General features: G+C 48.0%; 1 protein-coding gene across 5 annotated transcripts in view; it reads right to left on the reverse strand.

Moving 5' to 3' along the window:
- Positions 1-3,505: 3,505 nt before the first annotated feature.
- MCC (MCC regulator of WNT signaling pathway) overlaps positions 3,506-26,512 on the reverse strand; it is a 2,118,336-nt gene continuing 2,095,329 nt past the window's right edge. For all 5 annotated transcript variants that reach the window (XM_069625509.1, XM_069625508.1, XM_069625511.1 and 2 more), the window contains one exon: positions 3,506-4,543. In XM_069625509.1, coding sequence (XP_069481610.1) covers positions 4,363-4,543 — 181 coding nt within the window. In that variant the 3' untranslated portion in view covers positions 3,506-4,362. The remainder of the gene's footprint in view (positions 4,544-26,512) is intronic.

Genomic DNA, 26,512 nt, shown 5'->3' on the forward strand with positions numbered 1-26,512 from the left:
CAACAGTCCAAATTAGGATGACGTAGTAAAACAGCCTTGAATTGGAGTGGACCAGGCGAGTGATAGGAGATTTAAAGGGTTTGTATTGATTCTGTCATTTGGTTGGTGCTGCCTTGTGTTTGGTAGCCCCCAGGGCTGAAGAGAGCTTGAAGCAAAATACAAAAAAGGATTCCAAAACACTGTTTATCTGGCACTCCTATAAGAGTTATATTGTGATTTCCGAATGTTATCCTCAAAGGTTTTACTGTGGTTTTCAAATGTTATCCTCTACACGTGTTTCACCACCTTTCCATGCAGTGGCTCATCAGGAGGTATACACATATTTGAAGGTTTGATATTGATTTTTGTCAAACGTGAGTGAACAAGAAGAAAAAAGAAAAAAAAAAAACAAAGAAAGTTTCTTTTTAAACCATGTACTTTTTGTGAAAGTATATAAATAACTTCATCCTTCAACCATTATTAAGTGTCAAAAAATCATCCCTAAAGTCTAACTTAGGCTTGATAGTATATAGATCTTATTCTTAATAGTTTGATTGAGATAAACTTATATCACATCATCATTATCTTTTGCAACTAACTGTTTATTTACAGCAGTCATTAATCATTGAATGATTAGAAAAAAATATTATTGGGAATTCAAAAATAGGAGCTTAATGATTTTGGATCGTGTGTTTGTGGATTGCAGTTTTAAAAGTTTTAAAACAAACTTTCTTTGTTTTTTGTTTGTTTTTTTCTTTTTTTTTCTTCTTGTTCGCTCAAGTTTGACAAAAATCAATATCAAACCTACAAATATGTGTATACCTCCTGATGAGCCACTGCATGGAAAGGTGGTGAAACACGTGTAGAGGATAACATTTGAAACCCACAGTAAAACTTTTGAGGATAACATTTGGAAATCACAATAAAACTCTTATTGGAGCGCCAGATAAACTGTTTTGGAATCCTTTTTTGTATTTTTGAAATTAGGATGTCGGACAAAGGAAGCTTAACAAAACCCATTGGAACATTCAGAGGCCTGCAACAGGGCTGTCCCCTGGCCCCAGAGCTATTCAATTTAGATTTATCGGATTTCGAACCCAGTCAGGAGGGAGTTCATGCCTTTCCCCAAAGATATACCATCATCCTATTCCGTGGGTCCTATACGCAAATGATTTGGTCTTGATTGACCAAACCCTGATAGGGCTCCAAAGAAGACTGAATCAACTGGAGCTTAACATAAAAGTGAACGAACTGAGGGTGAACAGGAAAAAAAAAACAAAATAATGGTGCTCCCAAAGCCTGGTACGAAAAAGAAGTCCACATTCACCTGGGTAGTGAACTCGGTAGAAAATGAGACTGTGGATTCCATGGTGTACCTAGGAGTTCCGTTTAGCTGTAGCGTAATTGAAAAGCCCTGGGTGGATGGACTCAGACTGAAGAAATGTTTTATAATGGCTACCCAGACAAGAAATAAACATAGGAAATTTGGCAAATTCACCATTGATCTGATAATCTCTTTACAGACTCAAAGTAGCTCCTATATCGATATACGGAGCAGAATTTGTCCCCTAACCTGCCTGTGGATGTTTTGGACAAACTGGAGCGTTTTTTTTAGCGGAAGGTCTTGGGCTTGCCTAAATCTCGTCCCATTTCCCTGATTCGATTTGAATTAGGTCTCCAATCTCTACGTTTCACGATCAGATGGTGGTCCTGGAGTCTGTTTCTAAAATGTATGGTTGATAAGAGTCCCCCCCTTTCAAAATTATTGGAAGTGCAGAAGCAAAGGGGTGCGATCAGATTTTGGACACCTGGAAATCCTCATGTAGAAACTGGCTTGGGTAGCTGGATCCAACGGAGGATGTCCTTAAAACGAACCCAGATAAAAGCAAATGGATTGGATCACAATTCTATCGCAAAGAAACTCTTATAGGTTACCGTTGAACTTGGAGCATGAGAGGAGATCATTAAATCAACTCTAAGTATTTACAAAAAGTTCTGAGTTATTGATATAGGAATCTATTCATGAGACTTAGACTTAACATCCTTCTAACTAGGGAAGTTCAAGGTAGGAGGAGGCAGATTCCTAGCAGTGACTCTTTTTGTAGATTCTGCAGGAACAAAGAAAAGATCGAAACCTCCCAACATCTGTTGACTGAATGCCATGCTTTGGATCCACTGAGAAGGAAATACATGTGTGCAATAGCAAAATGCTATAAAACCCTATTGTGTCAAGAATGGTGGGAAATGTTTATAGTAGGGAAAATAATTTGATGACACTAGCAGCAATTAAGTAGGATATGTTGGAACTGGCAAATGTAAACTTATTTGCCGTGAAGTGAATGCATCCATTGGACTGGGACAGTGAGGGGTAATGTGAATATTTTTGTTAAATAATGTTCAATGAAATGGAATGTATGAGACTGTTTTTATGAAAGGTTTGAAATAAACCAACCATCTAAATAACAAAAATGTTATTTTAAAAAGGAAGGTCACATAATGAATAATGTCATGCACGTTGAAGTCCATCCTTGATTCTTTAACAGAAAACAAGATCACTTAAGGAGTGTGTAAATTAAAAAATTGCCAATTGTCAAAAAGCCAGTGCGATTTCTGAATTGATGACATGTAAAATTAGTTGAGACATTTTTCAACCAAGATAACCAAGCCCAAAGTAATATGCAACACCGAGATGACAAATGGCCATTGCACCAATGTACATTCATAGAACAAATGCATGGTACACCAGGAGCTGGGTTAGGGCTCTTATGTCAAAAGTAGTGGGGTTTCATTCATGTCAGAGGTTCTAATGCTGCCTCATCCACTTGATGAACTATGGTATGTGATGCATCATATTGCGTGCGGTGCACTATATCCCCAAGCCTCAGTCACCTGACCGTAAATTGAGCCTGGTCCAAATAGTGCATTTGTATAGCCTTGGCAGGGCCATCCCACTTCACCTCATTCACAGATAATGAGGGTGCAGGAAAGAAATAAAAGCAGAAAAGATGAAATTAGAGCGATTTCCTAATCTGAAGTGTAATCGATACCCACTTAATGCAAATTTTCCCCCAGAGAGGATTTTGCACTGTTGACTTTAAAAAAAACAAAAACCAGCCACCAAAAGGGTGTCTGCTCTGGAAGGGACACATAATATTATCTTTGTCTGCAGAAGAGTGATGCATGCTTAAGTAGTGGGTACCAGTAACACCAGCAATTAATTTCTGTGGACACTCACAGTTGGAGGGAGCACATCTCAAACTGGCAGCAAAAGGAAGCAAACTAAGGCCAATGTGGACCATACATTGCACATATGGGGTGCACTAAGTGTGCCAATTCTCTCTACAAAACCATGGTCCTTTCTTTCCTCTAGAATACATATTTTGTAAAGGCTATTGCGACAAAGCAGACTGAATTTCTAGACATTAAAAAAGTGTCAAATTTAAAAATAGGCTATGCATATACTTATTAAAAAATTTATTCAAATATGTTTATATTCACGGTGTACTGAATTATGACATAGGACCACTTGGTCTTCCATAATAGTTTATTTTTGGTTTATTTTTATTTTTTTACAGAAAAGGTACATTTTCTATAAATAGTTCTCCTTTGGGCAAAAATAAAACAGGAATTGAGATGTTTCTGCACATCTCGTGGATCCTGCGTCCCACTTGCAAAGTAGCCTTACTCTGCTATAGCAACACTTCTACGAGCAGCCTGGACCGTGAAGTAGAAAAAGGAGTTGTATGTCACGTGGCCCGTGAGCAACCAACGTATAAAAAAATCTTTGTGTTTTGAGGAAAATCAACTCAAGGTGCATCGATTAAGAGAAAGCTCTGGGGGCAACCTTCCACCGCATCTTGGCACAGAATCGGATCCCTTGCTGTAAAAGCATTCGATCGCAGATACTCTTGTAAACCCAGAGTTCTAAGTGCAGAGAAAATACATTATCACAGCTTTGCAGTCAAAAGTTGCTACCATATGTGGTCGGAGAAGTTAAGGGAGTACATTGCTTTAGAATGCTGGAGCTAGCCTACATCGGCATGAACGTGTCGATGTGTAACGTGGCTTTGCGTATGTTGCATGTATGTGCATTGCGATACATGCTTTCAGCTTGCCATTTAGTTCTCATATCTTGAGTTGGTAAGAAGGCAACAATGGTCCATGAAGGAATGTCATCCACGGGCAGTTCACTTAAGCAAGGAGCAGTCCTCCTCATAAGATGCTTCATAAATTTGTCATCAATAGGATAGAATCTACATACAACTAAAATACCAATGACGCAGGTAGTTGCAGTGCAGACCCTCAGGCCCTCCATTTTCTGAATCTGCCCTAGAATAACTGAATTGTCAATGGAACAGTCTTCCCAGCCTTTTCATCAGTATCTTAAAGTGAAGTTTCGTTTGTGTGAGGCCGGGAGTTCTCTTCCTCCAGTAAGGCTATCCTTTGCTTAAGCATTCTGACTTGAGTCTCATGTCTTTCCACCATAGCCATCATTTGAGATTCGAGTTTCTTCAGTTTGTTCTGGTGCTTCTTCTTTGCTTTTTCATAAGCTGCCACAAGGTTACTGTGTAATAAAAACAAAGAAGAAATGAGGACTTCAGTACAGAAAGAACACATCCCTAAAAACAGAAAACTGTAGTCAACAATCGTACTCCTTCGTACCTTGTTTGGTTTGTGCAGTATATGTACAAATGTTAATATGATAGCTATTTTAATCCTAATCAAAGTATTCCCAACTCTTGAGAAGGTCTTCTACCTATCGGATGGAGGGCCACAGCCTCATAAATCTGATCAAACTAAAGCATGCCTGGCACCAGACAAACTTAAAGCACGCACCCTCAGCACGTATCCCCAATTTATATTCAGGTGGAGCGGCGTTGGCTGGAGGGTGGTGGAAATCGATGTCAAAGGTTAACTGTACTCGTATGCACTCAATGCTTAATCTATTTCCAACTGTTAAGACATTTCCACAAAGGAACAGGGGAGAAAGGTAGGAAGAAAACAGCACCGAGGAACCCATTCTCAATGAAAACATATTTCCGAGGACCCCATCTGTTGAAGGCAGCATTTGTGCCATAATTTGGAGATCCTTCGGTGCCTGCAGCTCTACAGATAAGCGGCGCATCAGCCATACTCTTTAAAAAAAAAAAAGAAAAAAAAAAGGAAACAGCAAACGCATATGAACATGTCCACAGGTTCCACCCTCAAAGCCCCAAAGATAGACTCATAGCAGTGGTACTAGAAGATCAGTGCTACAGGAAGGAGCTCCAATATTATTTCTGCCTGATCTGAAGAGGAACATTAAGATGCAAATCTATCTTTTCAAGTGCGTGAATAACTAGGGATTACAAAAGGATATCTATTTCAAGAGATCAAATATATTTTACGCTCCCAAAATACCCCCTCTGAGGAGAGGGAATTACGTATTTACCCCCTAAAATTAATTTTCCTTACAACTACCAAAAATAGGGAATACAGTACCCCAGCTCTTATCTGTAGCCCTGGTTATCTGCTTAGCCACAGTAGTACTACAGCAACAGGGGAGAGCAAATGGGATGTCTGCACAAGCTCTTTGCACTAAAAGGCCCTTTTAACTCAAAAAGAAAGGAGAACACACTCCATACATCGGCCCATACATCACGCGTGTTTCCAGTTTGCCAGTTTTCTTCATGGTGCAAAGACATTATTAAACATGTAAACTGCTCTTTTGGAAGGCTCCTAGCTTACATTTATTAGGCTTTCTTCACATCTTGAAGCAGCACAGATTCTGAATCGCACTGCTATATTGACAGACACTTGCAATACGTATCTTTGAATGTAATATGGAGTAAAACTGCCATTGGTGCTAGAAGTTTGTGTATATAAGCTACTGGCATCTCTCAAGCCCTTGCGATCGGTCATGCAAGGAAACACTGTACCAGAAATCAAAGGATTTGACAAACCAACCAAGCAACCTGACCAATAGGAAACTGGCAGGCGAACGCCAGCCTCCCACCAAAGGCCCTCACTCAGGCCCCTACTGTTTGTGGCTGTCCGTGGGCGGACGTGGCCCGGGCACTACGTCCTTCGCCAATCATCCCAGGAAGGTACACTTATATCTAGGATCGCTGCGCTGCCTGTCGAAAAACCTCTGCCCAATCTCATACGGTTCGCAGGACCAACCAATTGCTCTCAACAAACAGCAGTTTCACGCCTACTCGCACGTTTGTATGATCAGTGTCACTTTTCCTCCTCACTCATTTGATTTGACACCTTATTCTTACCCTTCATCAGCTCACCAGCCACCTCTCCATGCTGCATTGACCACCGCAACCTGAAAAAGTAACACTATTTTGGGCCCGGCCTCCTACCTCTGGGTTCAGCCCTTACTACTGCGAGCTCATCCATACAAACGCTTGCCGCATTCTGTCTATTCTCCAGCCACAAGCAAATGTCTTCAGGTCTATGCGCTCCTGCCCTAACGATGATCGCCCACTAGTCTGCACCTTCCTGCTGGGAACCCGAACTGTTGATCTATGCTCAACGGCTTAACTCATTGTGTGCTGTCCCTACCTTGAGAATGAAGTTACTGAATGTCGCACTGATATCGTACCCTGCCGACTTACCTGAAATATTGAATGTTGCATTTTGCCCACTGTTTGCTAATATTTATTGCTGTATCCTGCCCATTGGTTGCTTATATTGATTGCTGCATCTTGCCCACTGGTTGCTAATATTAATAGCTGTATCTTGCCCATTGGTTGCTAATATTAATTGCTGCATCCTGCCTATTGATTGCTAATATTGATTGCTGTATCTTGGCCACTGGTCGCTAATATTGAATGCTGTATCATGCCCTGCTACTCCAAATATTGAATGCTGCATATACGTATGTAGAAATACTAGAGTCACTCCTGTGCCTCAGGCAGACTGCCTTCTACCAGAAACTAACTAGCAGCAGCCACTCTGTAATCCTTGCATGTGAATTTGGCATCTCTATTCAAGACCCTAGCTGAACATCCCATGCACCAAGCCATGCTCATGCTCCACCTTACCACCTCACAACTTCCTATTATGCTCAGTTCCCTGATCCGGCTTACCATGACCGCTTCCTACAATCGAGCTGAGAATTACGAATAGTGCTCAGACTATTCGACTAGCTATGCCTTTGAGACTTCCTTCATCAGTATACCACCTACCACCTTCTTACTCTCTTGCCTTCAAGTAGTCACTAAACCCACACCCATTACACAAACGCTCCTAAGCAATCCCTACCTCAATACACCGGCCCAGTGGATCAAACGATTCACTACTAGACCCGCACTTAACTAACCCTGCTGACTGAAAAAAGAGAAGACTAGGCTCTAGATTCAGCTTATTCCTCATCTAACCATAAAACTTCCATTACCACTAAAGATCCTACTACCAGCATAAAGATTGCGGACACTACCAACAACACAGCAAAGTACACCACCTTGCCCAGGGAAAACACGACCACACAAAAAATACTCCTAATAAGACCACTACCTCAATCAAGGGCGCACTGATCATCGCCAGATCACTGCCAGCCCATGCCTTAGATATTGCTGAATTCATAACGTCACAGGACCTTGACTTTCTAGCAATCACAGAGACATGGCTTCATGCTGTGGCAGGGCCTACACACGCTCTTCCCATCCCAGATGAGTATTCCATCATCCGACTTGATAGAGATCCCAATCGAGCTGAAGGTGGGGGTGTCGCCCTCATTTCCAAAACTGCCTTAGGCCTTAGGCACATACCTAATCAATAATTCCCATCAGCTGAACTACTGTCCATCAAACTACCATCTCTGCCTCCCGAACTATTACCATTCACCTTGCTTACAGACCTCCTGGGCCTGTATCTACCTTTGAAGAAGAAATTACCCTCCTCCTCACCAACAATACTAAACCTGGATTACAAATGATCCTACTAGGTGATTTGAACCTTGGATTTCAGGACGCGAAGGATGTCAAGGCAAAAGCCCTCGCCAATACGATCACAGAATTAGGCTTTCTGCATCATATCTTTGAACCTAGCCACAACAAAGGCAGGACCCTTGATTGGTTGGCTAACTGCAACATCAACAACCTCTCCAACACACCATGTGCTTGGTCATACCATCACCTTATCTCGTTCATGATAAATGAATGCAACCAGAGTAACCCTCATACGCACGAGGAATAATCACAATATAACAGTGGAGAAGTTGCTACCCTTTCTACAGTCGATCATCAACACCACCACCACCACCACACACACACACTCAGACCCTACTGTTTTAGCTGACCTTTTCAACCATACCCTTCTCAATGCCATCAACGCAATTGCACCTCTAAAATTGCGCAAGGCCAAACCTCTCACGCATTTAAACTTGTGGTTCACCCGATACCTCAGATCACTGCGCAAAGCCAAAAGAAAAACAGAAGCACTCTGGAAGAGTCACCCAATTGCCCCCAACAAAGAAACATTTTTAATAGCTTCCCTTAACTACAAAGAGGCAATCTTCACACTAAAACAGAAACCTACAACAACCGTTTCACTCAAGCCAAATCTAGCACCAACAAACTCTTCAACATACTTAGAGAGTTGGAATCCCGGCACCCCCACTGGACACCTGCATCAAAGACACTACCTGGTGCACTAACATTCAGAAAGCACTACTGGACAAAATATAGATGCTACAAGACAAAATAGAAGCTAAAAAATAGTAATCTCTCTGTTGTCACATCCCAACCCACTACTTCAGCCCCTCCTCCAAAAACTCACAATTTATTCAACTTTTCTCCTCTCACTACCAAAGAGGTAGAGGACATAATCACTAACCTAATACCAGCTAGATGTCAGGGAGACATCTCCCTGGCTCCCATCATTAAAGAGGCAGCCAAAGAATTGTCTCCTTTCATCACACCCTTAATCAACGCCTTACTTGAATCAAGTATAGTCCCTAACAATCTAATAGATGTGTGGGTCCTCCCACTTTTAAAGAAACCGACTGTAGACCCCAACATCCCCACCAATTATAGACCAATCACTATGGTTCCATTTTTACTGAAAATGATTGATAGAACAGCCTACCTGCAGATTCAAGAGCACCTAGAAAGAAATAATCTCCTTGTCTTTAGGCAAACAGGCTTTAGACCCGGACAAAGTACGGAAACGGCCTTAATCGACCTTAAAACACAAATTGAAGAATTAAAAGACAAAGGCAAACTTGCCCTCCTCCTTTTATTAGATCTGTTGGCAGCATTCGACTTAGTAGACCACAAAGTCCTCTGCAAGCATCTAACCTCAGCAGCACATTTCTCTGATAAAGCTACTACCTGGATCCAGTCATTCCTTGATAACAGATCAATGAGAGTCTTTGCACTGTCGGCCTCGGCCGAGCCCGCAACAGTCGCGTTGGGAGTCCCTCAAGGATTGTGCGTGCTTCCAACTTTATATAATGTGTTCACAAAGCCTCTGTTCGATGACCTTGACTGTCTGGGTGTCTCCTCCACTAATGACACCCAGATACTCCTCCCTATCACCAGAGACTACGAAACTGACACCAAAGCACTCAATGACATTTACAGCATCATGCAGGCTTGGATGGCTAAGCACGGACTCTGTCTTAATGATGATAAGACAGAGTTATTCCTCCTAGGCTCAACAGACTCGCCAAACAGTTTCTTTCAACATGGACAGTAACACCATTAGGGTCTCCAAGGATGTGAAAACCCTTGGCATCTACACTGACTCCTCTCCAACTCTATCAAGACAAATCAATGCGACAGCCTCCTCAACAGCTTACACCTGCAAACTAATTACGGCCCGTAGACCGTTCTTAACCACATCCAACTGCATTTCCATAGCCAGAGCTCTAGTACTGTCTAAAGTAGACTACTGCAACACACTCTACTTAGGAACTAACCAACAGAACCTAAATAAGATGCAAGTTCTACAAAACAATGCCATTAGGTCAACTTTGAACATTCCCAAATCACAACACATCTCTGAATCTAGACGTAACCTGAATTGGTTATCGGTCAAGCAAAGGATTGCATTCAAATCCTTGTCACTTAGGCACAAATGTCTCGCAAATCTAGTGCCGAGATAGATGGCAATAACTTCTCACGCAATACCTCAGATGGCCCTACCAGATCTGCACAGGCACATTGCCTCAAAATCCCTAGGTTTAAGCTATAGAAGGCAGCAGGTAGTAGCTTTCCCGTCCTGGCAGCTAAATTGTGGAACACCCTACCTATAGCTTTGAGACCAGAACCCTCTTACCATCTATTCAGGAGAAGGGAGTAGTTTCTTACCTGTAACTCCATTTCTCCACCGTTGGTATCTTTCATGGATTCACATGCTGTGAATATTCCCTGTCAGGCTGGGAAACCTCAGTAACTTTAATTTAGCGTTTTCCTATGGAAATCTTCGACACTTCAGTGTCCTATCGACGTTCTTTTTGGGTGCTTTAGGCTACACCAATAGGACGTCTGATATAAATAGCCCCGCCTCTGCGGCTTCCCTTCAGATTTTAGCCTCCAAAGTAGAGGGAACCGGAAGCAAAGTTTGCCTGCAGGGGCGGCCGGCGGGCGCATGTGACTCCATGAAAGATACCAAAGCTGGAGAAACGGAGTTACAGGTAAGAAACGACTCCCTTCTTCAGCATTGGATCTTTCATGGATTCACATGCTGTGAATAGATTCCATAGCAGTATGACCAATGTGTGGCGGTGTATCACAGGCAAACCAACCAATAACACTCTATGACATGCATGAGAGTGAAACCAGCAAGTAATAGAGTAACATAAAAAAAAAACCAAAGCTGCAGGGCCTACCTTACTGAAAGAGGCGGAGGACTGCCCGTCCCACCTGCACATCTTCCACATGTTGCTGTCCTGGGTAGTTGTGCCAGGTGAAGGTATGCTGCACCGCCCAGGAAGCCGCCTGGCAAATGTTCACAAGCGGTACACCAGACCATAGCACCATGGATGACGCCATGGACTGTGTAGAATGAGCCTTCGGAGTGCCCCTCATAGGCTTGACAGCTTTTGTGTGACAAAAGGAAATTGTAGACGAGACCCATCGGTAAAGCCCTTGCTCAGAAAGAGTGCCCCTTACTGGAGGGACCAAATGCCACAAACAGCTACTTCGACTTCCGGAAGTCTTGGGTATGGTTCAGATAAAATGTCAGCACCCTCTTAACATCCAGAGAATGAAGGGCCTTTTCTGCCAGCGTGGACGCATTAGCAAAGAATGTGGGCAAGGCAATAGAAGCAAGTTTGGGAAACGCTGATGGCACTTTTGGGATAAAGTGCGGGTTAGTAGCCAGGATAACCTTGTCCTTCAGAAATCTCAGATAAGGCGATGAATGACCAGTACTTGCAATTCCGACACCCGTCTGGCCGAGTTAATCACCACTAGAAATGCCACCTTCCTCTATAGGAACTTCAAAGAAGACGTCGACATGGGTTCAAACGGAGGTCTCATCAGAGCAGACAGAACCACATTGAGGCTCCACACCAGAACCGCTTCTCTGGGGGAAATGTCCGAAACTGCCTTTTTAGAAAATGTTTAACCAAACGATCACGAAACAGAGGAGCAGCATGGCGCCTTCTCGTGAACCTAGAAATCACTGCCAAACGCACCTTGATGGATGAGAACGCCAGGCCCCCTTGCGCAAGATATAACAGGTATGGGAGAACCTGGGCCGGAGAGACGTCCAACGGCTGCACCCCTGAATAGTCCCCTCACCAGGCACAGAATCCCGCCCATTTCCGACGATATTATACATTGGTAGTAGGGGCTCTTGCCACTTCCAAGATCCGGCGACACTCTCCTGAAATACCTAGGTGACCGAACTCTGAGTGATCAGGAGCCACGTCGCCAGGCTGAGAGATGCCGGATCGTGATGCCACACTCTGCCGTCGTCCTGAGACAGGAGATCTAGGTCTGCACTGACACAAAACAGCTCTTCCACCGGTAGATGAAGGAGCTCCGAAAACCACATCTGCCTGGGCCATAACGGGGCCAGCAGGATCACCCTGCATCGATACTTCCTCACCCACTGGATGGTCCTCTGAATCAGTGGAAAGGGGGGAACGCATACGCAAAGAGGTCTGTCCACGGGAGCGAGAATGTGTCCCCCATCGTCTCCAGATGAGCCCTTCTGCTGGTAAATTTCAGACACTGTTTTCCATCATAGCAAACAAGTCTATCGGTGGAGACCCCCATCATCGGAAGATTTCTTCCACCTGCTGTGTCTTCAACCGCCACTCATGCAGCTGTCTGGCGTCTCTGCTGAGCGTGTCTGCGTGAACATTCAGAACCTCTGGCCGATGGAAAGCTACAATATGGATCCCTTGAGCCAGAGCCCAATGCCAAACCTCCTGCGCCTCTTTTGACAGGACTCAGGAATGCGTGCCCCCCTGCTTCCTCAAATAGAACATTGTGGAGGTATTGTCCATCAACACCCTCACTACTGCTCCTCGGATGCGCAGGAGAAATTACTTTAGGGCCCAGTGAACCGCTCTCAATTCGGGTACATTGATGTTCCAGCAGGGGCATATCCCATATAAGATTGTTCGCGCAAGTCCACCACCAAAGGGCTTCCACCAACCACCAGCTTTTCTGACCATAACCCTCGACTTTGCGACCACCTGTCTGCAAGGAACTCCTGAACTGGTCTCATGAAGAGACAGCAATTGGGAATGAGCGGGATACACAACGGCATGGCCCCCAACAGTGACATGTTGCTTCGGATTGAGACCACCGTACCCCTTCTCGAATCAGCCGTTTTGGTTCGCAACTTCACCACCCTCTCATCGGAGGGCTTCACCAGGTTGTCTTGGGTGTGAAACTGTGCTCTGAGAAACACCAATTCCCTGGATGGCGTCAAACAGGATTTTTCGAAGTTGACAGTGAATCCCAGCCTTTGCAACAGGCCCATAGTCGCCATGAGATACTCACTTGCCCGCTCTGGCGACCAACCCCTTACCAACCAGTCATCCAGGTAGGGGTACACATTCTGGCCCTCCCTGCGGAGGAAGGCAGCCACCGGAGCCAGACACTTTGTAAACGTCCTGGGAGAGGACTTCAGGCCAAATGGAAGGACTCTGAACTGTTAATGATCCTCACTGATCACAAAATGCAGGAACTGGCAGTGCTTCTGCCTCATCAGGATGTGAAAATAGGTGTCTTGCAGATCCAACGATGCCAGGAACTCGCCTGGTTGCACCGAGCGGATTACATCCTGACCTGTGAGCATCTTCAACACCAGGCGCTGCAGATTCATGTTGAGTGCACGAAGATCGAGAATAGGTCTCCACTTGCCGTTGGGCTTTTTCACGATGAAATACCGGGAGTACACCCCCTGGCATGCTGCGCAACTGGAACTGGTTCTATCGCTCCTTTTTCTAGCATGTGTACCACCTCCCACCGCAAGACTGGAGGATGCGGTTGCGTCACATACCTCGGCGGAATAGGGACCGTAGGACGCTGAAACTCCAACAAGTGGCTGAGACGTACTGTGTCCAGCACCCAGCGATCTGATGTTATAAGATGCCACTTGTCGACATGGGTCGCCACCCTGCCCCCCAGCAGACTGCCCACATGGCAGTCATTGTTGAGACTTTGACTGTCTTCCTGTAGCAGCCGAAGCTTGCGAACGTTTCTTGCATTGAGCTTGAAGGTCTCTGCTCTTCTGCGCCGACTGACCCGAGCGCCTACAGCCTTGTGATGAGTAGCCGGAGCACCCGTAACTTCGATCTCTGGAGGAAGCAAACTGGGCATTACCAGCGGCTCCACTAAATGCCCGAAAGGAACGAAAAGGGCGGCCACTCTGCAAGGAACCTAAAGACTTTGCCGTCTCAGTATCCTCTTTCATCCCCTTCAGGGCCTCATCTATCTTCTCCCCGCACAGGTGTTCACCCTCACAGGGCATATCTATGACCTTGTACTGGGCGAAAATCTGTACACTTCAGCCAGGCCTGCTGTCGGAGCACCACACCATTATTGATCTGCTTAAACCCTAACTCCACCAGTTCCACTGCAATATTGATGTTGTGGTTGGAGGCCTCCTCCCCTTCTCTAACCAACAGCATTGCCTCCTTCCGGTGTTGCCCCGTGAGATGATCGAGAATCGGGGTCAGCCTGTGCCACATCTCCCGGTCATATCTGGCCATAATGGCCAAGGAGTTTGCAGCTTTTACTGTAGCAGCCCCTACCATCAGGACCTTCTTCCCAAACGCGTCTCGTTTCCTGGCTTCGCTGTCCGGGGGCGTGACACATTTGTTTTGGCTTCTGGCCTTGCGGCTCGCCGCCGCCGACACCACCACTGAATCGGGCGTGGGCTGCGACACAAGACATCTAGGGGTGGACTCAGGAGCCTTGAATTTCTTTTCTAGACCACCCTTTACCGCAATCTCCGAAAACAGGTGGCGCATCATGTGCAAGCCCCCCTGCCACACGTGGTCGAGAATCTGAACCGAGAAGACTGCCTTCCGACACTTTCCCATATGGTCGAAGAGAAAGCAGTCCTTACGCTCTTCCTTGGGGACCAGATCAAACACCTGACACGCCTTCGCCATCATGGAGTGGAATGCCCCAATATCATTGGCCGGAGATGGTTGTGCCGGGCTACTGGGCGGTTCCACCTCAGGATCCGTGTCCCAAGCATCATCCCTCGTCGGCGACAAAGACACCGTTGACAGGGTATCATGCAGAGCACTCTCCGGATCTAAATGAGGCAATTGCCCCTCTTCAGGATGACTCCGTGGATGGTCCAAACCCACAGGCAACAGCAATGGCAACCGTGCCGGAGGCGACTTCCTAGGGGCCTCACCAGGCATACTTCCCACCACCGGAACCAATGGACTCGGAGGCAGTGGCAGCCTCGCATCCAGTTGCCCCAACACTGACTGGAGCGTGTTGAGCACCTGCAAGTATAGCAGGAATTGAGAATTAACCAATGGGTAAAGGGGCAGCCGAGCCCCTACCCCAATCGACGTCGATGGCCGTGCACTCTGCAGACCCAGAGCCGACGGACCAAAAAACAGCTCATGTTCCTCCTCCATCCCTGAGGAAACAGAATACGCTGTCGGATCCTGCTGCATAATGTCCGCCGGAAGCAAGGGTTCAAAGCCACCCGACTGCCACGGCCCACCTGTCGACAAACCTTCTGATTCCATCTGCGTCGACAACAACAGCGGACCACTGTCAGACACAATCGTGGATGGAGCAGACGACACCACCGTTGACGATGGAAGAATTATAAGTTCCTCACTGTAGTGACTAATGTACTCTTAGTCCTTAGTCCCCTTTCCTCCATACTGCATGGGAGTCCCTTCCAAGGGACGGGAGACAGAACCTTTTTCACCATAAAAAACCTTCTTCCCCTTTAAATTTAGAGGCGTGCGGGTGTGTGGCCCTGGGAGCATGCACTGACTTGACTCCGCCCTCCGGCGCCACACCACAGTCCCCATTGACGTGTTGAAAATAGATTTAACATTGCCTAATGACACCAGTATTATTAGGGGGGGAGAATGGTGGGACGTATGGATGAAAGAGGACTAAGAGTACGTTAGTCACTACGGTGAGTAACTTACAATTACTATTACGTCCCGTCCCCTTTCCTCCATACTGCATGGGTGATTACAACTGAATGTAGCCCCAGGGTGGGGAGGAGACCCTCCTTAGGCAAATAGGTACCTGAGAACCGCCTGTCCGAATGCCGCATCAGATCTAGAGCTGGCATCCAAACAGTAATGCTTGCAGAAAGCCGAGGGAGTGGCCCCAAGTGGCCGCACTGCTTATGACTTGCCAAGCGACATGGCACTGGAATGAGATGGCCGTTGCCTTGGCCCTGACTGCGTGGGTGTGCATGTTGGCCGGAAGCGGCTTGTACTGGCCCTGTTACGCTTCTTTGATGGCCGAGACCATCTATCGGGATATGGAAGCTTTGGAGGCCTGATAGCCTAGCCTTGAGCCTCCAAAAGTGACAAACAGGGTGTCCGATCTGCAGAAGCCCTTGGTCCTGTCTAATTTTAGGGCACGCCTGACATCCAGGCAGTGCAGCACTCTTTGTGCTTCGTCCTTAGGATCGGCAAAGAAGGTAGGAAGGACTATTTCCTCGTTCAAGTGGAAAGCAGACAGCACTTTGGGCAGAAATGCTGAGTGTGTCTGCAGGACTACTTTGTCCCTGTGAAAGGTAGTATATGGTTCCGAGGCAACCAGCGCCTGGATTTCGCTGACTCTATGAGCCGATGTGAGGCCTACAAGTAAGGCTGTCTTGATGGTGACCAGCCTGATGTCCGCGGACACCATTGGCTCAAACGGTTTGTGCACAAGGGCACCCAAGACTATGTTAAGGTCCCACACATGGTGCAGCCTCTTCATGGGCGTATAGAGCCTTGCGAGCTCCGTCAAATGTTTCTTGACAATAGGATTGGAGGAGGAGAAGAAGATCCTCTCCTCTGAGTTCCTGTAAGCCCTGATGGCTGCGAGGTATGTACGGCGGGTGTCCACCTGAACACTAGAGTGGGTGAGGTGTGCTGAGAAGGAGAGCATGTCATCCAAAGTACATGCCAGCGGGTCGATTTCCTTGGAGTCTGCCCAGTGGCAGAACCTGGTCCATTTACTTTTATACTGGGCCCTGGTAGCCTTGCTCCTTGCGCCCTGAATGATTTCCAGATTAGCCTGGGAGAGGCTGAGGTGCTGCAGCGTTACCTGCTCAGTCACCACGCTGTGAGGGCTAGTTTCTGAGGCGTGGGGTGGATGACCCTACCCCCCTGCTGCACCAGAAGATGTGCTGGGCCTGTCGGGAGGTGAATCGGAGGCCTCTCTGAGAGGATGAGCAGCGCTGAAAACCATGACCAGGCTGGCCACCATGGAGCTATTAGAATGATGTTGAGCTGTCGAGACTTCTTGATCTTGCAAATCACTCGGAATCAGCAGAGTGGGGGGAAGGCGTGGCCGTTATGCCGTTTCACTGAAGCAGAAATGCTTCGCATTTCAGAAAGCCAGGAAACTGTCCCTGCCAAGAGGCGATCTGAGGGCCCTTCTTGTGCCAGGTGGCAAAGAGACTCACCTGGGTATGACCCCACCTGTTGAAGATCTCCTGAATAACAAGGTTGTTTAGCTGCCACTCGTAATTGTCTGCTCCCAACCTGCTGAGCCGGCCCGCCTCCAGGTTGCATTCCCCCGGGAGGTGGACTGCCGTTTTCCATTTCGCACTGCCACATGCTGATTGCTTGCCTGCACAGAGGAGGGGATCTGGTGCCTCCCTGCTTGTTGACGTAGTACATGCTGGTTGAGTTGTCTGTCAGGATGAGGACAATCATGCCCCTGAGAAGTGGTAGGAATGCTCTGAGCGCTCACCAGATGGACGTTCAGCTCTAAGCAATTGATGTGGTATTCCTGCTCCTGTCGAGTCCAGGTGCCGTGGGCCGAGAGATTGTCCAGTGTGGCTCCCCAGCCCTTGAGCGAGGAGTCTGTGTTGATGGTGGGCTTCGGGGTGGGCGGCCGAAACAACTTGCCCATCCGTGGGTTGGAGTCCCTCATCCTCAATCTCGTGTGTGGGATGGCTAATAGGACCACCGCCAAGAGACGCAGGAGATTCTGGTACCACCACGCCGAGGTCACCTCTCTGCTGAGGAAATGGGTGGTGGCCGAGATCTTGTCCTCCGACGGGAACACCTTCTCGGAGCACGTGTCCCAGATGAGGCCCAAGAATGTTGGAGTCTGCGTGGGCTGCAGCTGCGACTTCTTGAGATTGAGCGAGAAGCCCAGATCATGCAGTGTGTTCATAAGGGCATGGGAAGAGTGGCAAACCGCTTCCGGAGATGTAGCCCTGATGAGCTAGTCGTCGAGGTATGAGTAGATGTGGAGGCCCTGCACTCTGAGGAGGGCAGCCACTGTATTCATGAGCCTGGTAAAGACCCTGGGGGCCGAATTGAGGCCAAAAGCGAGGACCTTGTATTGGAAATGGTAGCCCATGATCTTGAACCATAGGAAAGAACGATGGGGCTACCAAATCGGGATGTGTAGGTACGCATCCTTCAGATCCAGGGAGCACATCCGGTCTCCCTTGCACAATGTCTCCGCTATAAATGCTGGTGTAACCATCTTGAATGTTTGTAGCGCTAAGGAGAGGTTGAGGGTGGATAGGTCCAGCACAACTCTCAGGCCCGCCTGGTTCTTCTTCTGAATGGAGACAATCCTGGAGTAAAAGCCTAAGCCTCGCTAGGAGGCTGGGACTTCCTCCACTGCCTGGCTTTCTACGAGTGAACAGATCTCCGCCAGAAGAGTTGCTGTCCCAATTTAAGGGAGTGGAGGGGAGGAGGGAGGAGAGGCTGGGATGGGTAGGCGGTCCCCCGTGGATACTATGGAGAGGGATCCAGGGGGCCCTGAAATTCTGGCACCAGAAATGTGCATGGAGAGCAAGCCTGCCCCCCACTGGAGACACGTGGACCCGAAGGGGCGTGTCATGCCTTCTTTCCCTCTGAGGATCTTGCAGAGGAGGGGCACTGGAAAAAGCCCTTACTCCCCACCACCCCCTTTTTGTTGCTTGCGCTGGTTCTGAGACGGCGAACGATGCGGCTGCCTGGTTCTCGTTCCTAGAAGCCGCGGAAGCCTCCATAAGTATGCCCCCTGTTGGAGCACTGCTGTGACTGGGAGTACGACTTGGGCATGGTCTTTGTCACGATGGATAAAGACTTTGCCGTTTGGGAGCCATTTTTCTTTTTGTCCAGCTCTTTGTCTGTGGTGGCGTGGACGAGGTCCCCCCACCTCGAACGGTAGATCTAATATGCATTCCTGGACGTCCGGGTTGAATTTCGTTGCCCGGAGCCAGGCTGTCCTTCTCATGTCCATGGCGATACAGATGGCACGGCCAGACGTGTCAATATGGGCCACGGTGGATTCCATGAGGTCCGGCGCCACCAGCTTGGCCTGAGCCAGTCCTGCCTTAAAACGTGATTGCCTCTGCGTAGGGAGTTTCGGGAGGAGGTCAGCAATTTCTCGCCATTACCTTTGGTTAGCGGCGGCCAGCATGGCATCAGCGTTGGCCTGACAAAGATGCAAGGATGAGTTGGAATAAAGCTTCTTCCTGTACGCCTTCAACATCTTCTCCTCCTTGCCCAGTAGCGTCGCTGCTGTGGAGGTTGATGACGTCTGGGGCTTGGAGTATAGTGATGCCGCAGAGATCACCGAGGAGCGTGGCTGTGGATGGGCAGATAGCAAGAGTGTATCCCCCTCCATCTGCCTGTACTTGGTGCACAGGCGTCGATTGACCGGCTGGACCAAGTGGGTCTTGAGCCAACCTTCTTGGCCAGGGAGACTACATCGGTTTGCAGTGGAATCCCCGCTTTGGCAGAGGGGCGTCGTGTGAGGACTTCAGCCAGAACCCCCTCTGCCGGCTGTTCAGTCTCGGGCTGGGGTAGGCTCAGGTACTCTGCTAGCCCTGCAAGACGTTCGTGGAAGGCCCTGGCTGAGGATAGTGTGTCCGGATCCTCCTCCGCATCCGTATCCTGTGGATCAGGAGGATCCTGTGGAGGTGGAGGAGTAGCTGGAGCCAGAGGCTGGGATACAGTGACCGTGTCCAGAGGCTGAGGAAGCGGCGGAGGCTGGTACGGAACCGCCTGAGGAATCGGCGGGGAGCCAGAGGCAGAGGCTGCGCCGGGACCGGGGTTGCCGGGGAGGAGCTTGTGGTGCCAGTAGCATCGTAGGGAGGACCTCCCTGATGGCGTTCTTGAGGATAAACCCCATCCGAGGTGACTTCATGAGCCCGAGGAACCTCTCAAAGAACCCCTCTTCACTGGCCAGAGAGGAGGTAGGGGGTACTGACAGGGTAGCTGGGAGCTGCTGGGGCCGCTGCATACCCTGCCCGTATGGACGCAGTGGGAAACTGCCCTGCGCATAAGAAGGATAAGCTGTAGGCCAGGCCACGTACCTAGTTGACGCCAGTCCCACCGTGACACTCGTTCTTCATAGAACTCCTGGAATGGAGTCGGACGGGTGCCTCTGTCTGGCACTGCAGCCATCTTGTCGAGCTGCCTGTGACGTGCCTGCGACGTGCCTGCGAAGTGTTACTCGGCTCGCTGGGCCCAGCCTCCTCCAAGACTCTTGAGTGTGGATCACGAGGCCTACCCTGCTCCTCGGGCCTAGACCCGGTAGGTGTGACACCCTCGACCCAGGGGTCGGTAGAGCTGCGTTTAGGCACCTCCACAGACGCATTGCCGATACTAAGGCGTAGACCCTCTGCCATATTGCCGGAACAAGGGCGGAGCCCCTCAGATGACAATCCGGTATAAGAACGTTCCGGTCCCTCAACACTGCCACCGGGAGGATTCAAGGATCCCTCGCCTCCAAGGCCGGTAGCTGTAGCAGCCTTGATGGACATGCTGGTACAAGGACCTGAACGGCCCCTCCCGCGCGGGAGACTCCTTGGGATGGAATCTCCTTTGCGGGGTGCGATGGAGAATAGTGGCCCTACCTTGGGCCTGGCTCAGTGTTTCACAAAGTTCTTGAGGTCCTCTGGAGGAGACTTCTGGAAGAGCGCCCTCCACCTGGCTAGTCTGTTGTTCAGCGATTTCGATGACAGCGAGCCACACGCTGTACAAGCTTGCCAACCGTGGTCTGGGCCAAGGCAACGTAGGCAAAGAGCATGGGAGTCTGAAGTTTGGAAGAGCCCGTTGCAGGATGGACACCTGCTGAACCCTGTGGAAGTCAACATGTGTCGGGAGGAGCGTGAATCCTGAGGACCGAGTACCTGAATGATAAAAAGACAAAGAGAAGAAGTAGCTGCGTGTGGAATTACATGACCAAAGCCAAACCCAGGAGCGCTGGTGAATTCGGCCCGTTCCCGTCGACGCGGAAAAGGGGACTGAGGTGTGGCGCCAGAGCACAGAGTCAGGACAGCGCATGTTCCCCGGGCCGCACCCTTCTAAATTTAAAGGGGAAGAAGGTTTCTTCTGGTGAAAAAGATTCTGTCTCCCGTCCCTTGGAAGGGACACCCATGCAGCATGGAGGAAAGTGGACGGGACGTAAGAGTATCCCCCATATCTTCATGTCAAGCAGGCACAAGGGACTTTGGGTTGACTGGAGTCAGATGATATCCAGTATTCAGAGCCGGGAGTGCGATTTGCTCTGCAAAGACTTTATTGAAAGGCTGCTGCACGAGGCCCTATGCAACGTTGTGACTGAAGCATCAGCCCTGGGTGGTGGATGGGATACTTTTGCAACAGATTCATTTTGCAAGAGGAGAAGGCATGCCACTTGGCTTTTTGATGCAGTATTTTGCATGTTCTTGTTTAAAGCGCAGACCTAGCTAAAGAGAAGCGCAGAGCGCTGTACAGGGTGTAACAGCAAGCAACCAAAAATCAATGTTTTGATTTTCTCTAATCAAAGGAATTAGGGACGACAGAAACAACAGTGATGGGGATTAGAATCTGTACAGCAGACGGTCTCGTGTCCTACCAGATCCTGCTCTTCCTTTAGGGCTATGGTTCCGCCACCCCATCCGTCCCTTAGTTTGAGACCACCTCCCGGAGAGAATCAGACAGTAACTCCCTGTTTCTGGGATTTTAAAGTATCCTGCACACTTCTTTCACGGCTTTGTGTTGTGATTGGCTGTGGAGGGGTCATCAGGGCCATCGATTGGTCCTCCTGAACGCTACCATGTATCACCATCAGGTTGTCTGACAGTCAATAGGCATCAGACAGTGCATGAACAGTTGGACCCCAGTTTACTGCAACCTTTGCCCTCTTCCTTGGTCGTCGAAATACAACTTCTTGACTTTGCGCTAAGCTAGAGTTCACCTCCCCAAGTCCCTTATCTCCAACTCAGTCCTAGCACTTGAACAGGCCCCCGTCCTCTGTCCACCGGCTTCGGAGCAGGTCTTAATCTGCTGTAATCTTTTATTTCCTCCCAGCACTTGCTCCCCTCCTCTTTTTCTGGTCTTCTCCTCTCCTCCATCAGTTGTTTATCCTACTCTCCCTTCAGTATCTCCCCTCCCCCGCTTCTTCCTTTCCCTCTCTGCTTCCTCTTTGATGTTCCTGCGCCTTCAACCTCTCCTTTGGTGTTTCTCCTCCATCACCTCTCCTCCCACTGTCTTTAGGGCTGTGTATGTACGTATGGTATTTATAAAGCACAAGCTTAGCTGGAAAGCAAAGGCATGATAAACACAGGGGATAAACGGGATAAACCCAAGGAGTACATGTAGAGTGTGGGAGGGCAGAGGTAGCTGGAAAAGGAAAGGGGAACACAGGGGGAGCGCTCAGGAGCAGCAGAGGTAGGGTTAATTGGAGCAATCAGTGATATGGACTTTAAAGAGTAGGGTCAACATGTCCTTAATGAGGATTAGGATGGTGGGGGCAGTCTTATTTGCATTGGCAATCTCTTCCAGAGACAGATTGCCTAGCAGGAAAAAGTATGTTTCGGTTTACTCTCTTGCAGTTCTTTGCTTCCAGTCTGGTGATGTCTTGGCTTTTGGTGGAGCTTTGGGCGCCAGAGAGGCAAGTTTCGCGACCAGTTTTGTTGATATTGCTTTGAAGGTGATGCAGGTTGTCATGCACATGACACATGCTTGAAGGGGTAGCCAGTACAGCTCCTTGAGGATTGGGCGAATATGGCAGATTTCTTTTTTTAGTTTTGTGCTGGGCAGCTTTCAGACGGACAAATGTGACTCCCACTAGTAGGGAGTTGCTACTGTCCAGGTGGTAGATGACCAAGGCTTTCAACACCTGTTCCCAAACACAGAAGCAGGGATTAAAAGCTTGACTTTACAGAGGAGCTCAGGTGGGCATCATGATGCTTCATGGTCTTCCTCGCATTGTATGTTTTGATTGAGAAGTTTGTCAATGGTAAAGCCATTTGAGGTGTGAATCCATTGAGTTTCATGTCAGCAGCAAATTCTGGACTTGCGGCGAGCTTGGTGGAATTTCCTAAAAAAATGAATATGATCTTTGACAGGTTCAGGTAGGAACTTGACATCCAGTCTTGGATGAGGGACAAACAGTGCTGGATTCCATGGAAGTCTTGGATTCAATTAAGCTATGGGTAAAGGTATATGCAATCTGTCTATTGATGTTTCTGGATGCCGACAATGATGAAAACTTCCCCCAAGGTCTTATGTAGAGGGTGAATATGGCAAGGGACAGGATGGCGCCATGTGGAACCCAAACAGGTTACTGGACAGTGCTGGAAACGGCTCTGTGCAACGAGGGGTTGTAAGGGCGGTCTGCCACCTTTGAGTCAGACAGCCCTTTCTTCAAAGCTGCTACACTCCAGAACAGTGCTACCCAATTATGCTGCTGCTGAATTCCTTTGTCTGTGTGATCTCTCGACTCATTGCAACAACCACAACCATCCCTATGTCAAGGTGGAGTCAACTCTGGGAGCACCACATCAGCAAAGTTCATGCACATATCTTCTGCTGTCCTCTAGCAATGATGTTAAGTAGTGGTTCGTGGTGCCCTATCACTATAGGCTCACAAGCAGCATTTCCTACCCTCCACAGATTTCTCCTCTCTGCACATATGTCAGATTCCATGGACCACAAGTGGGGCTTGGAGGCCACGGATTACTTCACACATGAGGCTAGGGGTGGGACGATATAGAGGCCCTGAGAGATCCCTAGAGTACGACCTCAGGCCAGAATTATGGGCAGGTGGCAGCACCCAGAGCCTCCCAGTCCCCCCTCCCAAATGGGACCTTGTTACACAGTGAAGGGCTGTACAAAGATATTGGTTGTGATCATGTCCCCTGACTAGCCATGTCTGCCGGCGTGGGGGTGATCCAGGGAGCCAGGCCTAATCACCTGCTATATAATGTGGGGCTCAGGGGTTGTATGGGGTGGATCCCCTGCACATCCCACCAACAGCACGTGGATGGACCAACACATTCTCAAAACCCTTGTTTAGGAGGGAATGTAGAAGCGCTGGCTGACTGCAAGGCCCAGCAACTCCATCCCAATAAGAAACAAGTGGCACCAAAATGGTGGGTCTGCTGCAGAAGGTTCAGTCCACAACAGAAGTAAGTTGTGCAAATCTCAGTCAAGAAACCCTGCTCAGAAAAACTTAACAGGCACCAAACAATACCTACTATGCAACAATCAGGGGACCCAGCTGAAGACCCTTGGGAGAGACCTGGCCCAGGGACAAGGACACGGAAGTAAACAAATTGTGAAAGAAGGGGGAAGCGGCGTGGTAAATTGGAGTAGCATAGGTGTATAGTGAGCAGGAGGTGCAGATGTATTGGATGTGAAGGGCAGGGAGAGCAAAGAGGCAGAAGGAGGTGGATGTGTGGTATCTTTTAAAGGAACAAGAGGAAGGAAGGTTGGAGTAAGTGGCCATCAAGCCGCAGGAGAGTGGAGAAAATGTTGGGGGTGGTGACAATCAAACAAAAGAAAGGGTGAGAGGGGAAAAGGTCAGAGAAGGTTAACAAAAAGCATGAGAAAGGGAGAGAGGGGAAGCATCAGAGTTGGTGAACAGCAAGGATAAGGTAGGAAAGCAAGGGATGTAGAGACCAAGAAATTGGAGGAGAAAGTATAGAGCAGATTTAAGAAGGCAATTAGAAAGGAGAAAGAGAACAACGGAGGGAAGAAGGTGTGAAGAAAAAGAGAGAAGAGAAACAAAACAATAGAAAGGGAGGAAAGGAATGGGCAGGGAAGAAAGGCCCATAGTTGGAGGAAGTGAGATAAAGCAGGTCACGGGACAGAAAGGCAATGGAATCTTCTCTAGAGACACGTGGCTAGTAAAAGCCAGATAGTATCACATTGACAGTCCCACCATTGTCTGAGAGGAGAAACGAAGTTGTGGTGGGACAGCATGGAGGTCCATCTGCAAATAGATCTGGGGCAAGAGGTAAATCTCAGAGACAGATCCCCAGCCATGAGCGAGTGCCAGTTTGGCAAAGAAGCAAGTGCGACCTGCTGGGCGAGGAGATCAAGCACCTCTGAAAGGGTAATCAAGAGGGGCCCCAAACAAGCATCTAGAGAACATACTGGGCCAACTCCCCTCTGGGCACCACTAGCGACCCAGCTATAGCAAAGACAGAAAGTACACTGAGCATCTCCATCATCTGAGAGGCGTTATTTCCGGTGAGGCTGAGAACCAGAAACCCAATAGAGACCATATAGACAACGAACATAAGAGCACAATTGCACAGAGAGGCTGAGTGACACCAGGTAGTAACCCACAAAAGTGATGATTTTGTGATAACGATTTCTTTTGAGGTACAGCCAAAGGCAGAACAAACTTGTAAAAATGGCATTGCTATGACAGACATGCTCAATAATATAGCTCCTGTTAAGACCAAGATGGTAAGGGACAGAAACCCATTGCAGTTGGTTCTCTCCGGAAATTACTAAGTTGAAACAGGAGAAAAGGACAGTAGAACGTCAATGGAATAAATACCAGACGGACGAAAACAAAATAATTTGGAAGAACACAGAAAAGGAGCATAGAGATAAAACTTTTAAAGATAAGAAAAACTTTGTTGATGCTGAAATTGAGGGATCCTCTAATAGTACCAAGAAATTGTTTGAAATCTTGAAAACCTTAGAGAAACCCCACTTGAAATCCTACAATACATTACTATTCCAACGTCCAACAAGCCTTTACAGATAAAATCACAGCAGCACACGCCAACATCGCAGTAGACCCGGTTTCAGCCATCATGCCTGAAAATACTTAGGCCCCTCCAAGTGAGGAATTCCAACTCTTTAATTTTCCTGCCATATCAGTACAGACCATGGAGGAAGTCCTTAGGAAAATGCGCCCCAATTCCTGCAAATGGTGATACTCTGGCGGCCAAAATTATCTTCAACAACTCCAGTATCTTTGCACCATTCTTGACATGCTTTGCAAATGCTCTCTTCCGACATGGTACCATTCTGGAAGATGTCAAGAAGGTTGTAGTTACACCTTTGTTGAAAAAAGCAGGTGTGGATCCAACATTTTGTATCAACTATAGACCTTTTACAAATGTTCCGTTTCTTTTGAAGGTTGTAGATCGGGTAGCCACCATGCAGCTGCTAACACATCTGGAAGGGTCAATATCCTCCATCCAAGACTATCTGGATTCAGAGAACATCATGTCACAGAGAGTGCGCTGGTTGATCTTCAGAGCCAGATGCTGGCCTGCATGGATAGGAGTAAGGCAGGTTTGCTGATGCTGCTTGATATTTCCGCGGCTTGTGACCTTTTAGACCATAAGAAATGATTGGCCACACTATCTCTGGTAAGTCATTGCTCTCCACTAGCCGTGAAGTGGATGAAGTCCTTCATGTCGGGTAGGATGTTGAGAGTGTGTTGGGGACAGGCATCCTTCGCACAAATACTGTCCAGCTGTGGAGTCCCTCAGGGAGCATGTCTGTCCCCTGCACTTTTCAATATCTACCTGAACCCTCTGGGTAACATCCTGGACAAAGTAGGGGCCAGATTTACAAACTATGCTGATGACACTCAGTTGCTAGTTGAATTGAGTGGAGACTACACTAAGGATACAAAAATTGTGCAGAGCATTTATCAAACAGTAAAAAACCGGA

Source organism: Ambystoma mexicanum, chromosome 6p, assembly GCF_040938575.1.
Source record: "Ambystoma mexicanum isolate Mex_15411 chromosome 6p, UKY_AmexF1_1, whole genome shotgun sequence".
Classification (NCBI taxonomy): Eukaryota; Metazoa; Chordata; class Amphibia; order Caudata; family Ambystomatidae; genus Ambystoma; species Ambystoma mexicanum.